This window comes from Narcine bancroftii, chromosome 3 (assembly GCF_036971445.1).
Source record: "Narcine bancroftii isolate sNarBan1 chromosome 3, sNarBan1.hap1, whole genome shotgun sequence".
Lineage (NCBI taxonomy): Eukaryota > Metazoa > Chordata > Chondrichthyes > Torpediniformes > Narcinidae > Narcine > Narcine bancroftii.
Genome location: NC_091471.1, coordinates 244,598,560 through 244,619,526, shown reverse-complemented (window position 1 = coordinate 244,619,526; position 20,967 = coordinate 244,598,560). Strand labels below are relative to the sequence as shown.

The 20,967-nt window shown below is 42.9% G+C and overlaps 1 protein-coding gene across 2 annotated transcripts in view; it reads right to left on the bottom strand.

Moving 5' to 3' along the window:
* Positions 1-20,967, bottom strand: part of LOC138758440 (collagen alpha-1(XI) chain-like) — a 337,229-nt gene that overhangs the window by 49,435 nt on the left and 266,827 nt on the right. For both annotated transcript variants that reach the window (XM_069927352.1, XM_069927353.1), the window contains 6 exons: positions 20,402-20,509; positions 9,249-9,302; positions 8,778-8,831; positions 6,299-6,352; positions 3,247-3,300; positions 2,626-2,733 (listed from right to left, as the gene is read on the bottom strand). In XM_069927352.1, the coding sequence (XP_069783453.1) occupies positions 2,626-2,733; positions 3,247-3,300; positions 6,299-6,352; positions 8,778-8,831; positions 9,249-9,302; positions 20,402-20,509 (432 nt within the window). The remainder of the gene's footprint in view (positions 1-2,625; positions 2,734-3,246; positions 3,301-6,298; positions 6,353-8,777; positions 8,832-9,248; positions 9,303-20,401; positions 20,510-20,967) is intronic.

Here is a 20,967-nt window from a genome sequence, read left to right as displayed (position 1 = left end):
ACCCTCCCCTTGTTATTGACTCCACCACCTCGTGTTATCGACCCCTTATCTAAACCCAGATATTTATTGACCTCCTGGATGGTCGCATCGACCCCTGAGGGTCAATATCGACCACTTTGAAGACACTTCATCTACACAAGTCATTTACTATTCCCCTGGATTATAGGGTAGTTTTGTAACACAAGCATCGGGTACATCACAATTCCAGTGTTTCAAATAACTTGAGCCAAGTCCAGTCTCCAGCACACTCTTCCTCGCATTGTTATTTGAACATTTGAATTTTGTAATAATCTTTCATCTCATCCCTCCCTCTCATTACAACAAACTCACATACATGTCACCAAAACCAAGGAGCTGATTGTTGACTTCAGAAAGGGAAAACCAGATCGTTGGGGGAAATCATTGGTGGAGAGGGCAAGCAAATTTAAGTTCTTGGGAGTCACTATCTTGGAGGATCTTTCCTGGAACCAGCACACCAATGGCATCATGAAGAAAGAATGCTGGCGTCTCCATTTCTTCAGGCATTTGCAGAGGTTTGGTATGACATCGGAAACCCCTGGCAAATTCCTACAGATATGTGGTTGAAAGTGTACGGACTAGCTGCATTGCAGTCTGGATTGGGAACTTAAAGCCCTGCCCAGGACATCACAAACAAAACCCTCCCCACTGTCAAGAACATGCAAGGGAAACTCTGCCGTCGCAGCATTCACCAGAGACGTGGCCCACTGAATCTGGTCATGTGTGTTGCCGATTAAGGATTTCCCACCACTGGTCTTGCCCTTGGCTCATTCTCTCAGGAAATGTCTCTGCCTGTCTACAAAGTCTTCACCCAGTCCTGGTCTATCCTGGAGAATGCATCCCTGATGTAAACTACCCTGGGCCTCAATTCTACCAATCAGCAACAAGGCTCAACTTTGACCAATCAGCAATATATTTTATATATTTTCTTTTTTGTCCATAATACTTTCTCTCTTGCCAGTCCTATTATAGATAATCATCTTTTTCAACCTTCTTTGTTAGATGCAGGTTCTAAGGAATGGTAATAGATTAGGTATCAAAAGTTATAAAGATCATTTTATGCAAAATAATTTTGCTTCTTTTGAACAATGAAAGCCAAAGTTAAACTTCCCAAGAGACTTTTTTTTAGATATTTACAAGTTAGGCATTTTGTTCAGTCTAAGCTTTCTGATTTTTCTTGAATCTCGGAAAAAAAAATTGGATATACTTTTTGATTTGTAGCATGGATTCATATCAATTATTTATAATAATTTATTAGATTTAAGAGGCGCCTCAATGACTGGGATTAAGAATGATTGGGACCGCAATTTGAACAAATATTTTTAAGACCAAGATTTGTTTTCCACTCTTAACTTGATCGTTGGTTACAATTTAAGTCAAATTATTTCATTTTTACCCAGATGTGATCCACATGCAAGAAGTGTAAAGTCTTTGAAGCCTCATTGAATGCCCTAAGTTAGAAAAAAATTGGAAAGATATTTTTCAGACTTTATCAAAGATTATAAAGATCAAATGAGAACCATGCCCTCTTATTGCTTTCTTTGTTTTTTTTCTCGTGAAGAAACTTCAACCCATGAGAACATTTTAGCTTTTATCTCGTTGATAGCTAGACGAGCAGTTTTAATGAAAGGGAAGGATGACTTCCCCACTTACTCATGCCCAGATGCAATGTCCTATTTAAGCATTAAAGATAGAAAGCTTCATTTTGACAAGATGTGGGGCCCATTCATAGATTACTATCATAATTGGACGATTTAAGAAATCTGAATGATCCAGAGACTCTGTCTAGGGTCAGAAGGTCGCTAGTTGATTCTTATCTTCTCAATTTAACAAGTTAATCTTGTTTAGAGGGTGGGGTTCGATGAGAGGATATTTGTTTATTATTTTTCTTTTTTAAGATTAATTGGTCAAACATGGATTTAAATACGGTTGTCATGGATCGAATTTACCCTTTGTTTATATTAAGGGGTTGTTTAATCTATTTTCTATCCAGAACTATATTGTGATAATATTATAAGAAAGGGATAAACTGTTAATTACCATATTGATAAAATTTGATGTCTTAAAGAAACAAGTTAAATAAACAATTATAGATAGGTTTTTGATTTACATTATGTGTTTAATATGTGATATGACCTATTTGTAATTATTAGAAGACTTTATGTGTAAGATATATATGTTAAACTCAATAAAGATATTTTAAAAAGAAAAGCAATATATTTTCTGGCTCAGATTTTTTTTGCATCAATAAGCAATGTAGACTGTGGGCTAGCATAGGGATAGGCCTGTTAGTCAGCAACAAGGCTCCACTTTGACAAATCACCAATGAACGCATGACCTGGACTCTTATTGGGTCTGTTTGCATCAATCAAAAACATACCTCCACCTTGGTTTTCTCAAAGTGGGGCTGAGGATGGATCAGCTCATGATAAAATAACGCAGCAGACTCGATGGGCCGATTGGCCGACTTCTGCCCCTACACCTGTTCTTAAGGAACACGTGCACCCATCAGAAACATGGTCCTGGCTCGATCAGTTCCTTATCAACGCTCAGGCCTTCACCAGACATGCACAGTTCGCAGCGGAAGGCGACAGCCAATCAACTCACTATGTTGCCCTTGGCTCCATCTTCTCCTGGAGGACCTTTGTCCCCTGCAGGACCTGCTCCTCCCGGAGGACCCGAATCACCTTTCTCACCCCGCTCGCCTTTTATACCCTGAGGGATGAGAAAAAGAATAGAAACTGGTTTCCAACTCAGCACAGAGTGTATGACGCCTTCCTTCTGAGTTAAAAAGTGACTGCAGACTGTAGTAAATGCTTAAAACCAGGGGTACAGTGCTAACTTTTTTAGGTTCCAGAGCTTTACCAAAAACGGCGACAAGAAGGTCTCGCGAGACCTGGACTTGGTGGCTGCCATATTTGGCCTTGTATAATTGAGTGCGAATGGTAGAACGATGAAGGAGAACAACCGGTCATGCAAGAAACGGCTTCCTTGTATGTCCAGAATAGCGCTCAATGGGTTGGGGGGGGGGGTTGTGAGGGGTGCCTGAGGCAGCACCATAAGGTGCCATCGGTACCCCATGAAGTGCCAGAGCGACGTTCCGGTGAACTCTGGCAGCACGGCACCCCTGCATAAAAGTGCTGGAGAAACTCCCGCAGCATCCATAAGAGGCAAAGATATATAACTAACATTTCTGGTCTGAGCCCAATATCCACGTTGGATACTTACTGCAATCCCTGGCTCACCAGGTGGACCTGGATCTCCAGCGTCGCCCCTTTCACCCTGCCAGGAGAGTGGACACAATGTACACAGTGAGTGTCTCGTGCAAGGAAGCAGTTTTCATCAGGGAACAAGCATGAAGGGGATAACCCCAGCAAAGGTGCAAACCACGGCAATGGACTCTCACTTTCTGTCACATTCCCGAGGCCTTCGCAAAGGAGATTTTACCCCAAACTACACTCAGGGTGATTGAAGTGGAACTTTGAAACTTCCGCTCCACTTAGTCACAGGCCCGCAATGTAATTGTGAAGCCCCAGTGCATTTCCCTTCCTCTGACATGGAGACACTTCAACAGTGGTCACACTCTCCAGTGCCAGGTTAGATTGGACTCCATGCTATCATAAGGCCTTTTGTTCTGGAGCTCAATGATAGAACGTGCCCACCATAAACTCACAGCACTGGCCATTCCACGACCCTGCTCTCCACACTCAGGGCGCAGGTCGCTTAGCCGTTACAGTGCCAGCGATTGGGACTGGGGTTCAAATCCCGGGCTGTCTGTAAGGAGTTTGCATGTTCTCCCCATGTCTGCGTGGGTTTTCCACGGGGCTCTGGTTTCCTCCCATCATTTGAAATGTGCTGGCGGTGTAGGTCAATTGAGTGTATTTGACAAATTCATCTCCTCAGTGCTTTTTAATCTCTTCCTGAATCATTGGGAGTGGCTCCTCCAATTTTATCCTCAAAGTTTCCCCAATGGAAATCCTGCTTTTTTACACATCACTCACAGATCAGTTATTTAACCTCTTGAATCTATTCTTTCTGACTACAGTCTTCATTTTTTTGCTGTTGCCCTCCCGTCCCCTATGCTGTCCACAGGGCATTTTAGCTGCCCTCCCGTTCCCCTACACTGTCCACAGCGCACTTTAGGTGCCCTCCCATCCCCTACACTGTTCACAGGGCAGCTGCCCTCCCATCCCCTACACTGTCCACAGGGCACTTTAGCTGTTACATCGCCAGTGACCCAGGTTCGAATCCGGTGCTGTCTGTAAGCAGCATGGATGTTCTTACAACGTGGGTTTCCTCTGGGTGCTCCAGCTACCTCCCACCATTCAAAAACATACCGGGGGGGGGGGGGTTGGTGTAGGTCAATTTGGTCTAATTGGGCCAAAAGGCACACTTGTAATAGTCACTTAATCCTAAGAACCTCTTAATCTGGATCTGTAGATGTTCCCGACACTCCCCAGATTTTTTTTTGGGGGGGGGGGTGGTGGGCGACATTTTCAAGTGTCCATCCCATCATTGTCTAAATGTAATTTATTTTTTAAAATTAAAAAAAATTGTGCTGGCTGATTGATCTACTTTTTTGAACAGCATTGCTTGAATTCAACTATGATTGGATCACAGATTGTAGGATTAAAAGTTACATTCCTTTTGTGCAAGTAAAGCTAACATTCAAATTGGTTACTTTGGGCTAACTTCCACACAATCCTCCCATGCATTTTATTTGTTTGATCCAAGGCCATGATATTAAATTACATAATTCAGCCCACAGAGAATGCAAAAAAATGCTAATTAGTTCCCCTCTCCATTGTAATTAAGTAAAGACAGGGCACAGTGGGGATTCTGCTCCCAATTCTTTGATCATTCAAGGCGTCCTGGCTGAATGGGTCTGGGTTTAGTTCTACTCAAGCATTCACTGAGCTAAAGACAGAATTTTGCCTCCCTCTGCATACCAAGAGGCCCTCTCCAGAGAAGATGACCCTGGTTCTAGATTCCCTCCCCAAGAGAGGGGGGGGGGGGGGGGAAATCCCACATTACACGTGAGGTCAACAAGAGGCTCAGATAAAGTGAATGGCCAGCACCTTTTTCCCAGGGTGGCAGCAGCAACCACCAGAGGGCATCTGTACAAAGTGAAGGGAGGAACGACATCGGGGGCATTTTTTTGTGGAATGCCTTGCCAGGGGTGGTGGTGGTGGAGGCAGGAACAATAGGGGCATTTAAGAGACTCTTAGACTGGCACATGGATGAATTAAAAATAGAGGGTTACAAGGTAGGAAGGGTTTGGGATTTTTTTTGAGGGGCGGGAATATATAGGTCTGAACATCATCAAGGGCTGAAGGGCCTGTACCGTGTTGTAGTATTCTACGCTCTATATACCTGGGATAAAGATCATGGGTTCAGAAGAGATGTAATTTAGGCATCATGTATGGTGCAGATGCTATGGGCCAAAGGGCCTTTCCTTGGCCTGCACTGTTATACATTCGATACGCTCCCTCCTTGCTAACACACTTACCCTTTCTTAGCCCTTTGCAGACTCCTTGTGTCTTTCCCACATCTTGCTTCTCCAGAAGTAGTCCTGACAGTTTTCCAATTTCAGTTGACATTCAATTTCTTTTTAGAACTTTTCAACTGAATCTGTTTCCACCTTATTCTATTCTGGTTAACAGTAACTCCCTGCACAGAAATAGCTCTCATCTCCCACCACCAAAACACATCACCCACCACCCCTCCTCCCCCAACACCCATCCCGCCGAATTCACTTTCAAATGAATCTCATGTGGGTCCTTGAACTTGCGTGTTTGAGAAGGCGCTGAGGGCAAGAAGGGGTCTTGAAGGGCCTTGGGTGCTGAAGGCTTCCTGATCGTGTCGGAGGCTTGGCTCTGGAGCTCGGGCGGCTGGTGGTTTGAAGTGGAGTTGTGTGGCAGCAGAGGCTGCGGGAATCGCTGGAGGTGAACCCACTCAATGCCTCTGAATGGATTCTCTTTTGCTCCTCTCTCACCTATTATTAGGGATGCTGGGCAATGCTGAAGGTGACCCTTTATTTGCCCTACAGCAGACAAAAGTTCACGAATTTTGTGTAGATTTTTAACTCATTATTAATTGACAATAAAACTTCATTCCTTTTCATCTGATTCATCAAAATTCCTCAGAATTTTGAAAACTGGGAGGCTTGTTCATAACATGTAATGTTATCTAGCAACACTTACCCCCATTGGGAGTTGCCCTCAGTGAGAGATTTCCCGATTTAGGTGGCAGATTATAATTTGGTTAAAACATCACTCACCTTTTCACCTACTGGACCCTCAGATCCGACACCTCCTGGGAGTCCAGGAGTACCCTGAAATGACAAGGAGGGGGAATCAAAGTGAGAAGAGTTTCAGTGAGAAGGTTGTAAGAGGAGCGTTCGCTCTATGATCCTGCCGCAAAACACTGAATTTCATGACCATAAATTCTGATTCTGAAATCATCAGATTAACTGATCATTGAGAAATTTGAAACACAGCTTCAAATGTGGGATGATAAGGAACGAAATCTGCCTTGTCACTTTGTTCATGGTAAATACATTCATTTCATGTGTGAACAGACACAGCCAGAAGCAGCTGTTTGTTACTTCACTCTATCATGGTTTGGAGACCTGCAGAATCTGTTGATAAAACAAAGCAAATAATTATGCAAATAAAAGATTTCAAAGAATCCCTCTCCTTCTGCCAGTTGCCTCCCAGCTGCTCTGTAAGAAGATGAATGGAGCAAGAACTCTAAAAGAGAGGCTAAAGTGACTTCCTCCATCATTCAGCTCTTGTTAAGACAGACAGTTGGATGGAGAACAAGGCAGACGGCCAGACCGAGGTGAACGCTGTCCACCTCTCAAAGACCCAGATGAAGACAGACAGGCAGAAGAAGAGCAGGAGATGAGAAAGAGACAGGACGATTGGCTGGATACAGGCCAGGAGACAGGCCAGGAGACAGCAGGCCAGGAGACAGCAGGCCAGGAGACAGCAACGCAGACGACCAGTCGCTGAAGAAATGGAAGCAAGAGATAGCCAAAAAAAAGCGGAGCAAGGAATAGAGAGAGGGAGACAAAGAACAACAATAGAGAATGAGAAGGGTGGGGGTGGAGGAAGAGAGAGGGGAGAAAGGAGTGGGATAGGAGGGGCAGGGACAAAGGGGGCAGGGAGCAACAAAGGAAGTGTGGAGTGAGAGAGGGGAAGAGGTGGAATGGGAGAATGGGAGGCAGGCAGTGAAAATGGGGAGGGGAAGAAAAAGGGCAGGAGGCGAGAAAGGGGCAGAGATCGAGAGAGGGGGCGGGGAGCGAGAGAGGGGGCGGGGAGCGAGAGAGGGGGCGGGGAGCGAGAGAGGGGGCGGGGAGCGAGAGAGGGGGCGGGGAGCGAGAGAGGGGGCGGGGAGCGAGAGAGGGGGCGGGGAGCGAGAGAGGGGGCGGGGAGCGAGAGAGGGGGCGGGGAGCGAGAGAGGGGGCGGGGAGCGAGAGAGGGGGCGGGGAGCGAGAGAGGGGGCGGGGAGCGAGAGAGGGGGCGGGGAGCGAGAGAGGGGGCGGGGAGCGAGAGAAGGGGCGGGGAGCGAGAGAGGGGGCGGGGAGCGAGAGAGGGGGCGGGGAGTGTGAGAGGGGGAGGGGGAGAGGAGCGAGAGAGGGGGCGGGGAGCGAGAAAAGGAGACAAACCAAAAATGGGAGCAGGACTGAGAAAGGGGATTGGTCTGGGTATAGGACAGGAGCAGGGACAAAGGAAACAGGGTCAGCCAATGAGGAGGGAAACACTGGAGCGCTCTCTTTCCACTCCAAACATGCCAAGGTCACAGTGTCAACATACAGTCACCCCTTCTCCATAGAGATAAGGTGAAGTGTCTTTCTTATAAAGGTTTGAGAGTCTTTGGAACTCTCCGCAAGGTAGTGGAAACAGAGGTGTTGAATATTTTTAAGACAAATAGATAGTTTCTTGAGCAACTCAGCATGAGTGGGAGAATAAGAACAGTTGTCATTTCAGTTTAGAACCCTTCGTCAAGACTTAATGAAAATAATCTTTTTCTCTCAATGATGCAGCTCGACCTGCTGGGATCCTCCAGCTGGTTTTTATTTTGCCCCAGAATCCAGCATCTGCAGTTCCTTCTGTAACTAGATTCTTGGTAAGCAAGAGGGTGAAAGATTAATGGAAACCCAGTGTCCCATGGCCTTAGTGAATTGAGGATCACGTTCAAAGCGTCAAATAGTTCCTAATTCACGTGTCGATACACCAATCACTTATCACTGGGATTTCTTTTTGGAGAGGTGCAGCACGGTAATAGACCCTCTGGCCCACAACCCTGCACCGCCTATGTGGCTAATTAACTTGCTAACCCTGTATGTCTTTAGTACATGGGAAGAAACCGGGCCACCCAGAGGAAACCCACACAGGTCTCAAGGAGAGTGTACAAGCTCCTTATAGACAGTGCCCAGATTTGAACCCAGGTCGCTGGCGCGGTAACAGCGTTTCACCAAATGTTGCGCTAACCTTGTCGCCCACGGTCCTTAGTGAAACTAAAAAGAGTAAAGAACAAAAACATGGAGACTGCAGATGCTGGAACCTGGCTCTAAAAGGAACTGCTGGAGGAACTCAACGGCAACATCTCCAGGACAAAACCAAAACGTTGACTGATCATTCCTACCCATTGGCACATTCGGAACCATTGAGTGTCTCCAGGAATTTTTGCTCATACAAATAGCTCTTTGCTTGCAAAGAACCGAGGCAATGAACTACAACAGGTTGACTTACGCTGGCACCATTGGGTCCTGGAGGTCCTCTTGCCCCAACAGGACCAGGGGGACCCTGCAGCCAAAACAAGAACAAGAGAAATGTAGACCAATCCTCCACAATATTCAACAGCTCTTGTAAAAACAAAGCAAAAAGACCATCACAATTTCAAAGCCCAATGAGAGAATTTCCAAATTGAGTCAGTCAATTGATACTTTGCAACCCTCAGCAGAACTCTCGGGACACTTTAGTTTTTTTGAAGAGTAGTGTATGAATTTGGAATCCAAATCTCAACCAAAATAATGGTCCCTCGGTAGGATCCCTGCAGTAGAGTGCTTGGTCCTCACCCTAGATTTGATCCAACGTCCTTCTGACTGAGGCAGTGACCATCTGACTTAGCTCCCTGATCGAGCTGGTGAACAAGTCGGCTTTGCAAGCTGCCCGATCAATTATTGGGGAGGGGAGGGGGGGAGTGATTCCTTCTCTGCTTACCATGAATCCAACGTTTCCACTTTCTCCCTTCTCGCCAGGAAGGCCGGGCATTCCCTGGAAAACACAATGGAAGGCACAGTATGGATTTGGATTCCTTTACTTTGCTGTTTTATTCACCAAGTTAATGCACAGAAACATGGAGTAAAAACACAATGCTGGAGAAACTCAGCACATCAAACACCGTACTTGACATAGCAAAGATGTGCATAGACATATAGAAAGTAGGTGTAGGAGTTGGCCATTTGGCCCTTCAAGCCTACTCCACCATTCAGTTTGACCATCTTCTCAGTATCCAGTACCTGCTTTCTCCCCATACCCCCTGATCCCCATAGTCATGAAGGCTAAATCTAACTCCCTCTTAAATCTAATCAGCTTTAACTGCTTCCTGTGGCAAAGAATTCCACAGATTCACCCCTCTCTGAGAGAATTTTTTTTTCCTCATCTCAGTCCTAAAGGACTTCCCCATATCCTTAAATTGTGTTTTCCCCAACATTGGGAACAACCTTCCTGCCTCTAGCCTTTCCAATCCCTTAAGAATTTTATACATAACCAATGTTTTGGGCTTATCAAGGTATAGCAAAATGTAGGCCTGGCACCTGAACAAAATGTTGTGGGGGGGGGGGGGGTTGGAATGGGAGAAGCACAGTCCCATGGGCATTTGGATGAGGGAGGGAGGGCACATCAGCAAACAAGAGGAGGGGGGGGAAATGGCTCTGTACATGGAGAAAGAAGGGGATGGAGAGCTGGAGGAAAGAAGGCAGAGAGATGAGGAGAATGAAGAGCTGGCCGGAGAAATTGATGTTTGCCCAGATGGAAGAGTAGGTGATGCTCCTCCAACCTACAGGTGGTCTGGGTCTGACATGACACAGAAACAGTGAATCCAGACTCATGAATACCTAAATCAAGGAGACCAAGAAATAGGCCCTTTGGCCAAGCCAAGTTTCTCCAGCACTTTTGGGTATTGGACGGCAATCAAAGCATCTGTGGACTTTCCTGTTTAAGTCCATTTTATTCTCCTCAGATTCCCACATTGGAGAATTTGTCCTCTCCACTCTTGCACACCTTCTCCCCCCATCGGGATCGGAGGTCGTAGACTGGGTAACGGCAACTCTGTCTCTGTCACCATAGACGCTTCCTGACTCTCTGAGCATTTCTGCTTTCATGCCAAATTACCAGCATGGGTATTTATTTTTAAGGTTCTCCCGAGTCCCCTTCCTGTCAGTGACTGTGTCAAAAAGCAAGCCACTTTCTGAAGCTCCGTAACTGTCGCGGTGGGGTGGCCAGCCTCTTAGTGTCCTGCAGGAAGCCACAAGCAGGAAGGGAAATAAATGATCAATTATTGATTCCAATATCAGGAAAATCATTTAAGTTCATTGTTACACATACCAAGGTACAGGGAGCAATCCATCTAGTCAACACATGCATAGTACAGCAGTTAAAAAAAGAACAAAATGCAGTTAGAGAGAGGGTTCTGGCCCCAATATGGTACCGCCTGTGTTCGGTAGTGGCCTTGAGAGGTTTAAGACTCCAGAGAAGCAGAGGACTGGCACAGGGCACCAGAAAATGCAGAGACCACCCCCCCCCATTTCAAAAAGAGAAGCAGAGCAGATGACCCACGGGACAGTGACCACAGCGGCAGAACAGTGAGGGGCGCCAAGGCAGAAGAACACACAGGCTGTGGGTGAGTACAGCCAAGGGACTAACGCCGGGCCACTGAAGACTGGTTGAAGGGGTACCAGGCATCGGATACAAGATGAGGGCTTCTGGATTTTTTCAGAGGTTTGTAACGGGAACTTGGGTTGCTGATGGTTGGTTCTGAAGGCTGTGTGGCTGCAGAGGCTGTGGGAGCGCTGGAGGCAAATCCACGAACATTTCATTACTCGGGGGGGGGGGGTCGACTCTTGCTTCTCCGACTGTAAGGGGCTTCTGGGCAATTTCTGCTGATGACGATCCTTTATCTGCTTTACGGAAGACTAAAAAATTTTTTGGTAACTTTTACGTTCATTGTTTGGCAATGCGACAAAAAAAATGAACCTTGATTTCTCTAACCTGGCCACTCTTGTGGAGAACCAGGTCAGAGATCAGTTGCCAATCAAGATCTGCTCACAGGTGTGGCTGCCACGCAATTGGTTCTCCACTACACCTTGGGTCACGTGGGCCACCACACCACCCCCCCCCCCACCCAGTTGCAGTATAAAGTCCACCATGTGGATGAACTTGATCCCGTTTCCCTTGTGACCATCCCTGAGCTCCACTCCGGGTTGAGAGCCTCGGGTGATACCTCAGGACCATTTGTAAGATGTGTAAGGTATGGAGGCATACACCCGAGAGACTGTTGTGTCTCACTCGTTTAGATAATAGTTAATTTGTGTTTGCCTTGCAGATCAGTGTGCTGTGCCTGCTTGTTGTAGAGAGGGTGGTGGGTTTTGTTTTATTAATATCCAGAGTTACAAATATCAGTAGTTAACCAATGTCTGATATGTGTGATTTGTGGTTTATCACTGTGTGTGTGTTTTCTCAAATTCCCCCCCTACCCTGGTGTGTAAATAAAGGCTATAGTGTACTACTAACACACCAACCCAGACCAGGACTTGTTGCTTCTTGAACCCTTCAAACTTGTTCTCACCATCACATGTGACCACAGAGACACTTCCAATTAGGAGGGTATGAAAATGACATTGCAGACAGCATCCTAATCCCCATCTGCTGTAGGGAGCAATGTTTCTTTATTCAGTGATGGTTCACAGATCCTCAAGGCAGGTCAGATAAGATTCAAGAGCCTTTAACCTTTAATCTTTCAGCAATCTTTCACTCCCAGACCATTAATTGGAGCAACCAGGATTCTTCAAATCCTCATGTTAATCGTAACACTGGAGGCAAATGACATGTGTCTCCAACCAGGAGTCTCCATTAAGTCAAATTAAGACAAGCAAATAGCCCATGAGCGTGATAATTAAACTGGGACTCAGTGGCATGATGTTCAGGAAATTCTATTTGGGTCACATCAATCACCTTAAAGATCCCTTGTGCCTGGAGTTAATTTCCTTAATGCATCATTCAGCTGTTGGTTGAATTACATTTCTCACTACATGCTGAGGAAGGTTTTCTGAGAGGTGAGGGAAGGGGTGAAGGGAACAGAGGGAAGGGTAGGGGATAAAGAGACGGTTGAGAGAGTGTGATCAAGAGAGGGGTAGAGAGATGGAGAGGGGGTTAGAGAGATGGAGAGGGGGTTAGGGAGATGGAGAGGGGGTTAGGGAGGGAGAGGGGGTTAGTGAGATGGAGAGGGGGTTAGTGAGATGGAGAGGGGGTTAGTGAGATGGAGAGGGGGTTAGTGAGATGGAGAGGGGGTTAGTGAGATGGAGAGGAGGAAGAGAGATAGAGAGGGGGTAGAGAGATGGAGAGGGGATACAGCGATGGAGGGGGGATAGCGATGGAGGGGAGTAGAGAGATGGAGGGGGGTAGAGAGATGGAGGGGGGTAGGGAGATGGAGGGGGTTAGAGAGATGGAGGGGGTTAGAGAGATGGAAGGGGTTAGAGAGATGGAGGGGGTTAGAGAGATGGAGGGGGTTAGAGAGATGGAGGGGGTTAGAGAGATGGAGGGGGTTAGAGAGATGGAGGGGGTTAGAGAGATGGAGGGGGTTAGAGAGATGGAGGGGGTTAGAGAGATGGAGGGGGTAAAGAGATAGAGAGGGGGTAGAGAGATGGAGAGGGGGTAGAGAGATGGAGAGGGGGGTAGAGAGATGGAGAGGGGGTGATCGTATTCCCTCTCCAAACAGAGGGAATACTAGTTTGACCGACCATTTCATGTACATCGAACATAAAGGCACAGTACAGGCCCTTCGGCCCATAATCCTGTGCTGATCCATATATACCTAACAAAAAAAAGTAAACATTCCCTATCACATAAACCTCTATTTTCCTTTCATGGTTAATCACTGTTACACCATGATTGGTTGCTATCACTGGACACACCTCCCGAGACTGACCCAACTCATAGGCCCTTGTAGGCTCCCCCTTCCCATTTCCTCTGATCAGTCAAGGAGGTGGATGGTTGCTTGATAGAAATCTGGTCTTTAGCAATTAAAAGCCTGATTGTTTGATGTCTAGCCTTTTGTGAATCACCCTTTATCCTTGCCCGTCCAAGAGTCTCTTAAATGCCCCTTATTGTTCCAGCTCCCACCACCACAATTGGCAATGCATTCCTGGCACCCACAATTCTGTGTAAATAAAACTTACCACTGATCTCCCCTAATCCTTTCCTCCTTCATTTTGTACAGATGTCCTTTGGTGTTTGCGATTCCCGCACTGGGAAACAAGTTGCTGGCTATTTACCTAGGCTAAAACATCAACTAAAATGTTTTACTAGGGGGAGTCACGTGATGGAGTAGTGGCCGGTCAGGGAATTCCAGCCCTCTCCCAAAAAGTTAAAAAAAACACACAAAACACAAAGGTACAAGACTAAAATTTATGATAAAGTAAAAATAAAGGTGAGGATAAAATGGCAGCGAATAGAGAAAAGTCGAAAACAACGGGAAGAAAAGAGGAAGAAAGAATGTCGAAAGAAGAAGGTGAAGGCCTTACCTGTCCAAAGAGGCCCGCCGCGGAGAGAGAAGCCCGCTCCCTCAGGTCAGTGGAAGTCCCGGGCTCGGGACTACAAAAATGGCTCGCAGAGCCGAGTAAAAGTGCGCAACCGCGCATGCGCGAGGAATCGCGCATGTGCGATGTGCATGAAGAAAAACACACTGACGGGAGGGGGGAACAGCTGCGGAGTCGATCTCCACAGCTGAGAGAGACACCTGCAGCACAGCAGCAGGTGCAGAACACAGACAATAACGACAACAAGAAAGAAGAGGGTAAAAAGAAAACAAGGAAACAACAGATGGTCAACCCAGAGGAAGAAAAAGAAGAAGAACAGAAAGAAATGGAAGAAGAAGAGAAAGGCAAGACAATGGATGTATCTTTTTTTAAAGAATATATGGAATCAGTGAAAGAATGGCAATTACAAGAATTTAATGAGATAAAAAGAATTAAGAATGCAGAAGAAAAAATGAATAAAATGGAAATGGTCATGTCAGAGATAGGAAAAAGAGTGGAAAATATGGAAGAACGAGAAACAATTTTAGAAATGGTAGAGGAATTAAAAGAGAAATTAGAAGAATCTAATAAAAAAGTTAAAGAGGCACATGAGCTGTTAGCTCAGAAGATAGATATAATAGAAAACTATAATAGAAGAAAAAATATAAAGATAGTGGGCCTTAAGGAAGATGAAGAAGGCAAGAATATGAGAGAATTTATAAAAGATTGGATCCCCAGGGTCCTAGGAAGACCAGAATTACAGGAAGAAATGGAAATAGAGAGGGCACATAGAACTTTAGCCCCGAAACCACAACCACAGTAAAAACCAAGATCCATTTTAGTAAAATTCTTAAGATATACAACGAGAAAATATATTGGAGAAAGCAATGAAGAAAGTAAGAGAAGACAAAAAGCCACTGGAATATAAAGGTCAAAAAATGTTTTTCTATCCAGACATAAGTTTTGAACTCCTGAAGAAGAGGAAGGAGTTCAATACAGCAAAAACGATCTTATGGAAAAAAAGGATATAAATTTATGTTAAAGTACCCAGCGGTACTTAAAATAGTTATTCCAGGGCAACAAAACAGACTATTCTTGGATCCAGAGGAAGCAAGGAAATTTGCAGAACAACTACAAAACAAGCAGAGAGATGAAGACATGTAATGAGAGTAAAAATTATCACGAACTATATGTATGTGTGTAAAGGGGTATATGTGTGTATATATATAGTGTGTATACATGAATGTATCTGTATTTAGAGGAAAATATATAGAGTATAGACAAGAATTAATAAGGGAGGGAAAGGGAATAGAGGGAATAAGGAGGGAATTAAAAGAGTGACCTTTGTTACATATGAAAATTGAAATCTTTTCTGGGGGTGCTGGGTGGGGAGGAGTTACGGTCACTACAAAATCAACTGACGTTTGCGAGTGAATTCGCAAATCCAAATGGAGAGGGGAGATGTGGTTGCCCAACAAGGTATAAAGGGCAACTCAGGAGGGGGAGGGGAGAATGGGGTTAAAGAAGTTTTAAATAGGAGAATAAGGAAAATGATGTTTTAGAAATGTTGTCTTATAAAGTGTTCAAAACAAGAAAGCAGAAATTGATAAGAAGGAAAGGTGATGATGGAGAAACGGAAAGGGAAGATAAACAAAGTATGAAATGGCTATATGACTTTAAATATTAACGGAATACATAACCAAATTAAAAGGAAGAAACTGCTAAATTTACTGAAAAAAGAAAAAATTGATATAGCATTTGTGCAAGAAACACATTTAACTGAATTGGAGCACAAGAAATTAAAGATAGATTGAGTAGGACACGTAACAGCAGCGTCGTATAATTCAAAAGCAAGAGGAGTAGCTATATTAATTAGTAAAAATATGCCAATTAAAATAGAAGAGGAAATAATAGATCCAGCAGGGAGATATGTAATGATAAAATGTCAGATATATTTGGAGTTTTGGAATCTACTCAATGTATATTCACCTAACGAAAAAGATCAAAAGTTTATGCAAGATATTTTTTTGAAGATAGCAGATACGCAAGGGAACAGAATATAAAGTTAGAATATTATCGGACCATTCACCTTTGATATTGACAATAGAGTTAGAGGACATCCCTCCAAGAATGTATAGATGGAGATTAAACTCCATGCTACTTAAAAGGCAGGATTTTAGAGAATTAATTGAAAGACAAATTAAAATGTACTTTGAAATAAATACGGAATCAGTGAAAGATAAGTTTATACTATGGGATGCAATGAAAGCGTTCATTAGAGGGCAAATAATAAGTTATGTAACCAAGATGAAGAAGGACTATAATCAGGAAACAGAGCAGTTGGAAAGGGAAATAGTAAATATAGAAAAAGAATTAGCAATGAAGGAAGACACAACTAAAAGAAGAGAATTGGCAGATAAAAAAATAAAATATGAAACACTACAAACATACAAGGTGGAGAAGAACATAATGAAGACAAAACAGAAATATTATGAATTAGGGGAAAAAACGCACAAAATTCTAGCATGGCAGCTTAAGACAGAACAAGCTAAGAAAATGGTATTGGCATCAAGGAAAAAAGACAAACAAATCACATATAATCCAACGGAGATCAAGGAAAACTTTAGAGAATTCTATGAACAATTATACCAAACTGAAAACGAAGGGAAAGAAGGGAAAATAGATGAATTTTTAACTAAAATTGAACTACCAAAATTACAAATAGAGGAACAAAATAAATTAACAGAACCATTTGAAATAGTAGAAATACAAGAGATAATAAAAAAATTACCAAATAATAAAACACCAGGAGACGATGGATTCCCAATAGAATTCTATAAAACATTTAAAGATTTATTAATTCCTCCCCTCCTGGAAGTAATCAACCAGATTGATAAAACACAAAGCTTACCAGATTCATGTAAAACAGCAATAATTACAGTAATACTAAAGCAAGGGAAAGATCCACTCGCACCAGCATCATATAGACCAATATCATTACTTAACACAGATTATAAGATAATAGCTAAACTATTAGCAAACAGATTAGCAGAGTATGTACCGAAAATGGTAAATCTAGACCAAACTGGATTTATTAAAAAAATACGCACAACAGACAATATTTGTAAATTTATTAACTTAATTCATGCAGTAGAAGGGAGTAAAGCGCCAACAGTAGCAGTTGCTTTAGACGCAGAGAAGGCCTTTGACAGAGTAGAATGGAATTATTTATTCAAGGTATTGCAAAAATTCAGTTTACCAGAGAAGTATATTAATTGGTTTAAAGCATTATATAAGGGGCCATTGGCAAAATTGACAGTAAATGGATATATATCAAAGCAATTTAACTTAAGCAGGTCAACACGGCAGGGATGCCCACTATCACCCTTATTGTTCGCGTTAGCTATAGAACCACTAGCAGAATTGATAAGAACAGAAAATAATATAAAAGGGATAAAGATAAAAGACAAGGAATATAAAATCAGTTTATTTGCGGATGATGTTATAGTATACTTAACAGATCCAGAACTATTAATAAAAGAATTATATAAGAAATTGAAGGAATATGGAGAAGTGTTGGGTTACAAGATTAACGTAAATAAAAGTGAAGCAATGCCAATGAATAATGCGGATTTCTCAAAATTTAAGAAGGAATCACCATTCAGGTGGCAAATGCAAGCAATAAGATACCTAGATATACAAATAAATAAAAATCTCGGCCATCTATATAAACTCAATTATTATCCACTAATGAAAAAATTACAGGACGATTTAGAGCATTGGAAAGATTTACCATTAACACTAATAGGAAGGATAAACTGTATTAAAATGAACATTTTCCCAAGGATATTATACCTATTTCAGGCATTGCCAATACACTTGACAGAGAAATTCTTCAAGGAGTTAAAGAAAATAATAAGGAAACTTTTATGGAAAGGGGGGAAACCGAGGATAGCACTAGATAAATTAACAGAATGGTATAAACAAGGAGGCTTACAACTGCCAAACTTTAAAAATTATTATAGAACCGCACAATTAAGATACCTATCAGATTTTTATCAAACAAGGGAAAAGCCAGATTGGACTAGATTAGAATTAGATAAAATAGGGGAAAAGATACCTGAACACATATTATATAAATGGGATGAAAAATTGGTACAACGTAGGAGTTCTCCAGTATTACATCATCTACTCAATATTTAGAAAAAGATTCATGTAGAAAGGAATAAAAGAAATTACCAATTACCAAAACTAATATTGACGCAAAATAAGTTACTCCCTTTTACAATAGATAACCTTTCCTTTAGAGAATGGGAGAAAAAAGGGATCAAAAGAATAGAAAATTGTTTTTCAGGAAATAGATTATTATCCTTTGAACAAATGAAAGATAAATACAATATAACTCAAGATACAGTACTGGCATATTACCAATTGAGATCCTACTTGAAGGACAAATTAGGAAGCAGTCTGAGTTTACCAGAGGGAAGTAACTTTGAATATGTGATTACAGATACAATGATAATCAAAAGATTTATAACAAATATGTATATTAAACTGCAAGAAAAGGAGAATGAAGAAACAAATGGTAAAACTAAACAAAAATGGGAACAAGATTTAAATATAAAGATAAAAAAGGAAACATGGGAGAAATTATGTTCTGGAATGATGAGAAATACAATAAATATGAGGTTACGTATGATACAATATAACTGGATACACATGCTATACATTACACCTCAAAAGTTAAATAAATGGGACCCAACAGTATCTGATAGATGTTTTCGATGTAAAAAAAAAATGGGAACAACAATTCATGCAATCTGGACATGTGAGAAAGTAGAAAAATTTTGGGAAGATCAAAACCAAATATTAAATAAAATTACAGAAAACAATATACCAAAAAATCCAGAGATCTTCCTCCTAAGTAACATAAAAAACAAAGAAGTTGGACTTGATTTGGATGGTGCACAAAAAGATTTGTTAAGATAGCTCTAGCCGTAGCAAAAAAATGTATTATGTCAACCTGGAAATTGGAAGAAAATTTGAAAATACAACAATGGTATATAGAAATGAATAAATGTATTCCATTAGAAAAAATAACATATAGTTTAAGAAATAATATTGAAATATTTGAACAAATATGGGAGCCTTACATGAAACACAATAGAGAAAACCTACCGGGGACATTCATTACCTAAATGAACGAAAGGAGAAGGAAATGAAAAGAATTGACTCAGTGGAATTTCTTGTTTACTTTTATTGAATGACAACATTGTTTAACTGGTTTAATGTATCTTAGATTTTGTACTTTAAATGGATGGGGGGGGAGGTAGGGAGGGTGGGATGGGAGGAGGGAGGGGGGGAGAAAATGACACTGTATATATTTGAAAAGGAAAATGTATGTATCATGGTCAATGTGGTTTATGGTGTGAAAAATAAAAAAATTAAAAAAAACTAAAATGTTTTACTTTTTAAAAATTTTAAATTTAGATATACAGCACGGTGACAGGCCCTCGAGCCTGTGCTGCCCCATTACACCCAATTAACCGAAAACCCCCATATGTTTTTGAAGGGTGGGAGGAAACCTGAGCACTAGGAGGAAATCTACGCAGACACGGGGGTGGGGGGAACATACAAACTCTTTACAGACAACACCAGATTTGAACCTGGGTCTCTGGCACTATGACAGCTTTGCACTAACCACTCAGCTAACCATGCCACTGGTTATTAATTAATTTATTTTTAAAATTTAGACATACAGCACAGTAACAGGCCGTCATGGCCCACGAGTGTATGCCGCCAAATTTACATCCAATTAATGACTTGAACTAGAGTCCGCCCCCCCCCCCCCGGGGGAAAACCCACGCAGGCAACGTACAAACTCCTTACAGACAGCGCGGGATTCAAACCACGATCCCCATCACAGCTGCTGTCCGTGCTGCCCTTTTGATTTAGGAAACCTTCCTGAACATATCTGACAAACTCTAACCCCTGTGGATCAGGATGATCTGCTTCCTTCAAACCGGTTTCCAACATTCTCCTCATTTCCTATCATTGCCTTAAATCTGTCACAGCCTTTTCTGAATTAAACTCAGTTTCTGAATCTCTACATCCCTCAGGTACAATATTCCAATGAGTGAAATAAATTTTTCTTCATCCCAGTTTGGATGGACTCCATTGACATCTCCCACTGCTTTGGAAAGGCAACTATCACAATGAAGGACCCTTCACACCCCAGACACATTTCTCTTCTCCCTCCCCCCCATCGTGAAAAAGGCTCACGAGCATGAAAGCGCGCACCAATAGGCTTAAAGACGGTTTCTTCCTTGCAGCCATCAGTCTCTTGAATGAACCCCACAACAGTGTTCTCTGCGTTATGTTAACTGCTATGCCAGCCATTAAAAATTGTTAAAAGAGGAAATCATACATCTTAACAGATCACTCTTAATTCTTGTGCATACATTTATCTTATGTTGATTGATGATTGAAGATTTTTTTTCACACAAACATTTCACTGAATGACCTGAGGGGAATTAGGGAAGGGAGAAAGAATACCGATTTAAAATAAACTTTGATTACCTGAAGACCAATGGGACCAGGAGGTCCTGGAAACCCTCGAATGCCGTCATCGCCTTTCTGTCCACGAATGCCTTGATACCCTCTTGGTCCTGGCTCTCCATCAGATCCCTGTCCACACACAAAACAAACACATATTCGCATACAGTTTACAACAAAGGAACAGCCGTTGGAGGAACTCTGCGGGTCTGTGGAAGCTGGGGGGTAGGGAGAACAAAATTGTCGACATTTCAGATCAAGAACCTGAATCAAGTGTGAGAGTGGAGATGGAGGATATCCCATGGGCAGAGAGGAGGAGGAGCGAGACTGGGGCCAGTCTGTGATAGGTGGACTGAGGAGGGGTGAAGGATGATGGGCAGGTGGAGGGAGGGCAGGTTATAGGGGACAGAGGCAGGCTGGTGATAGGTGGACTGAGGATGGGTGAAGGATGATGGGCAGGTGGAGGAAGGGCGGGTTATAGGGGACAGAGGCAGGCAGGGGATACGTGGGCTGAGGATGGGTGAAGGATGATGAGTAGGTGGAGGAAAGGTGGGAGATGGGTCAGAGGCAAGCAGGTGATAGGTGGACAG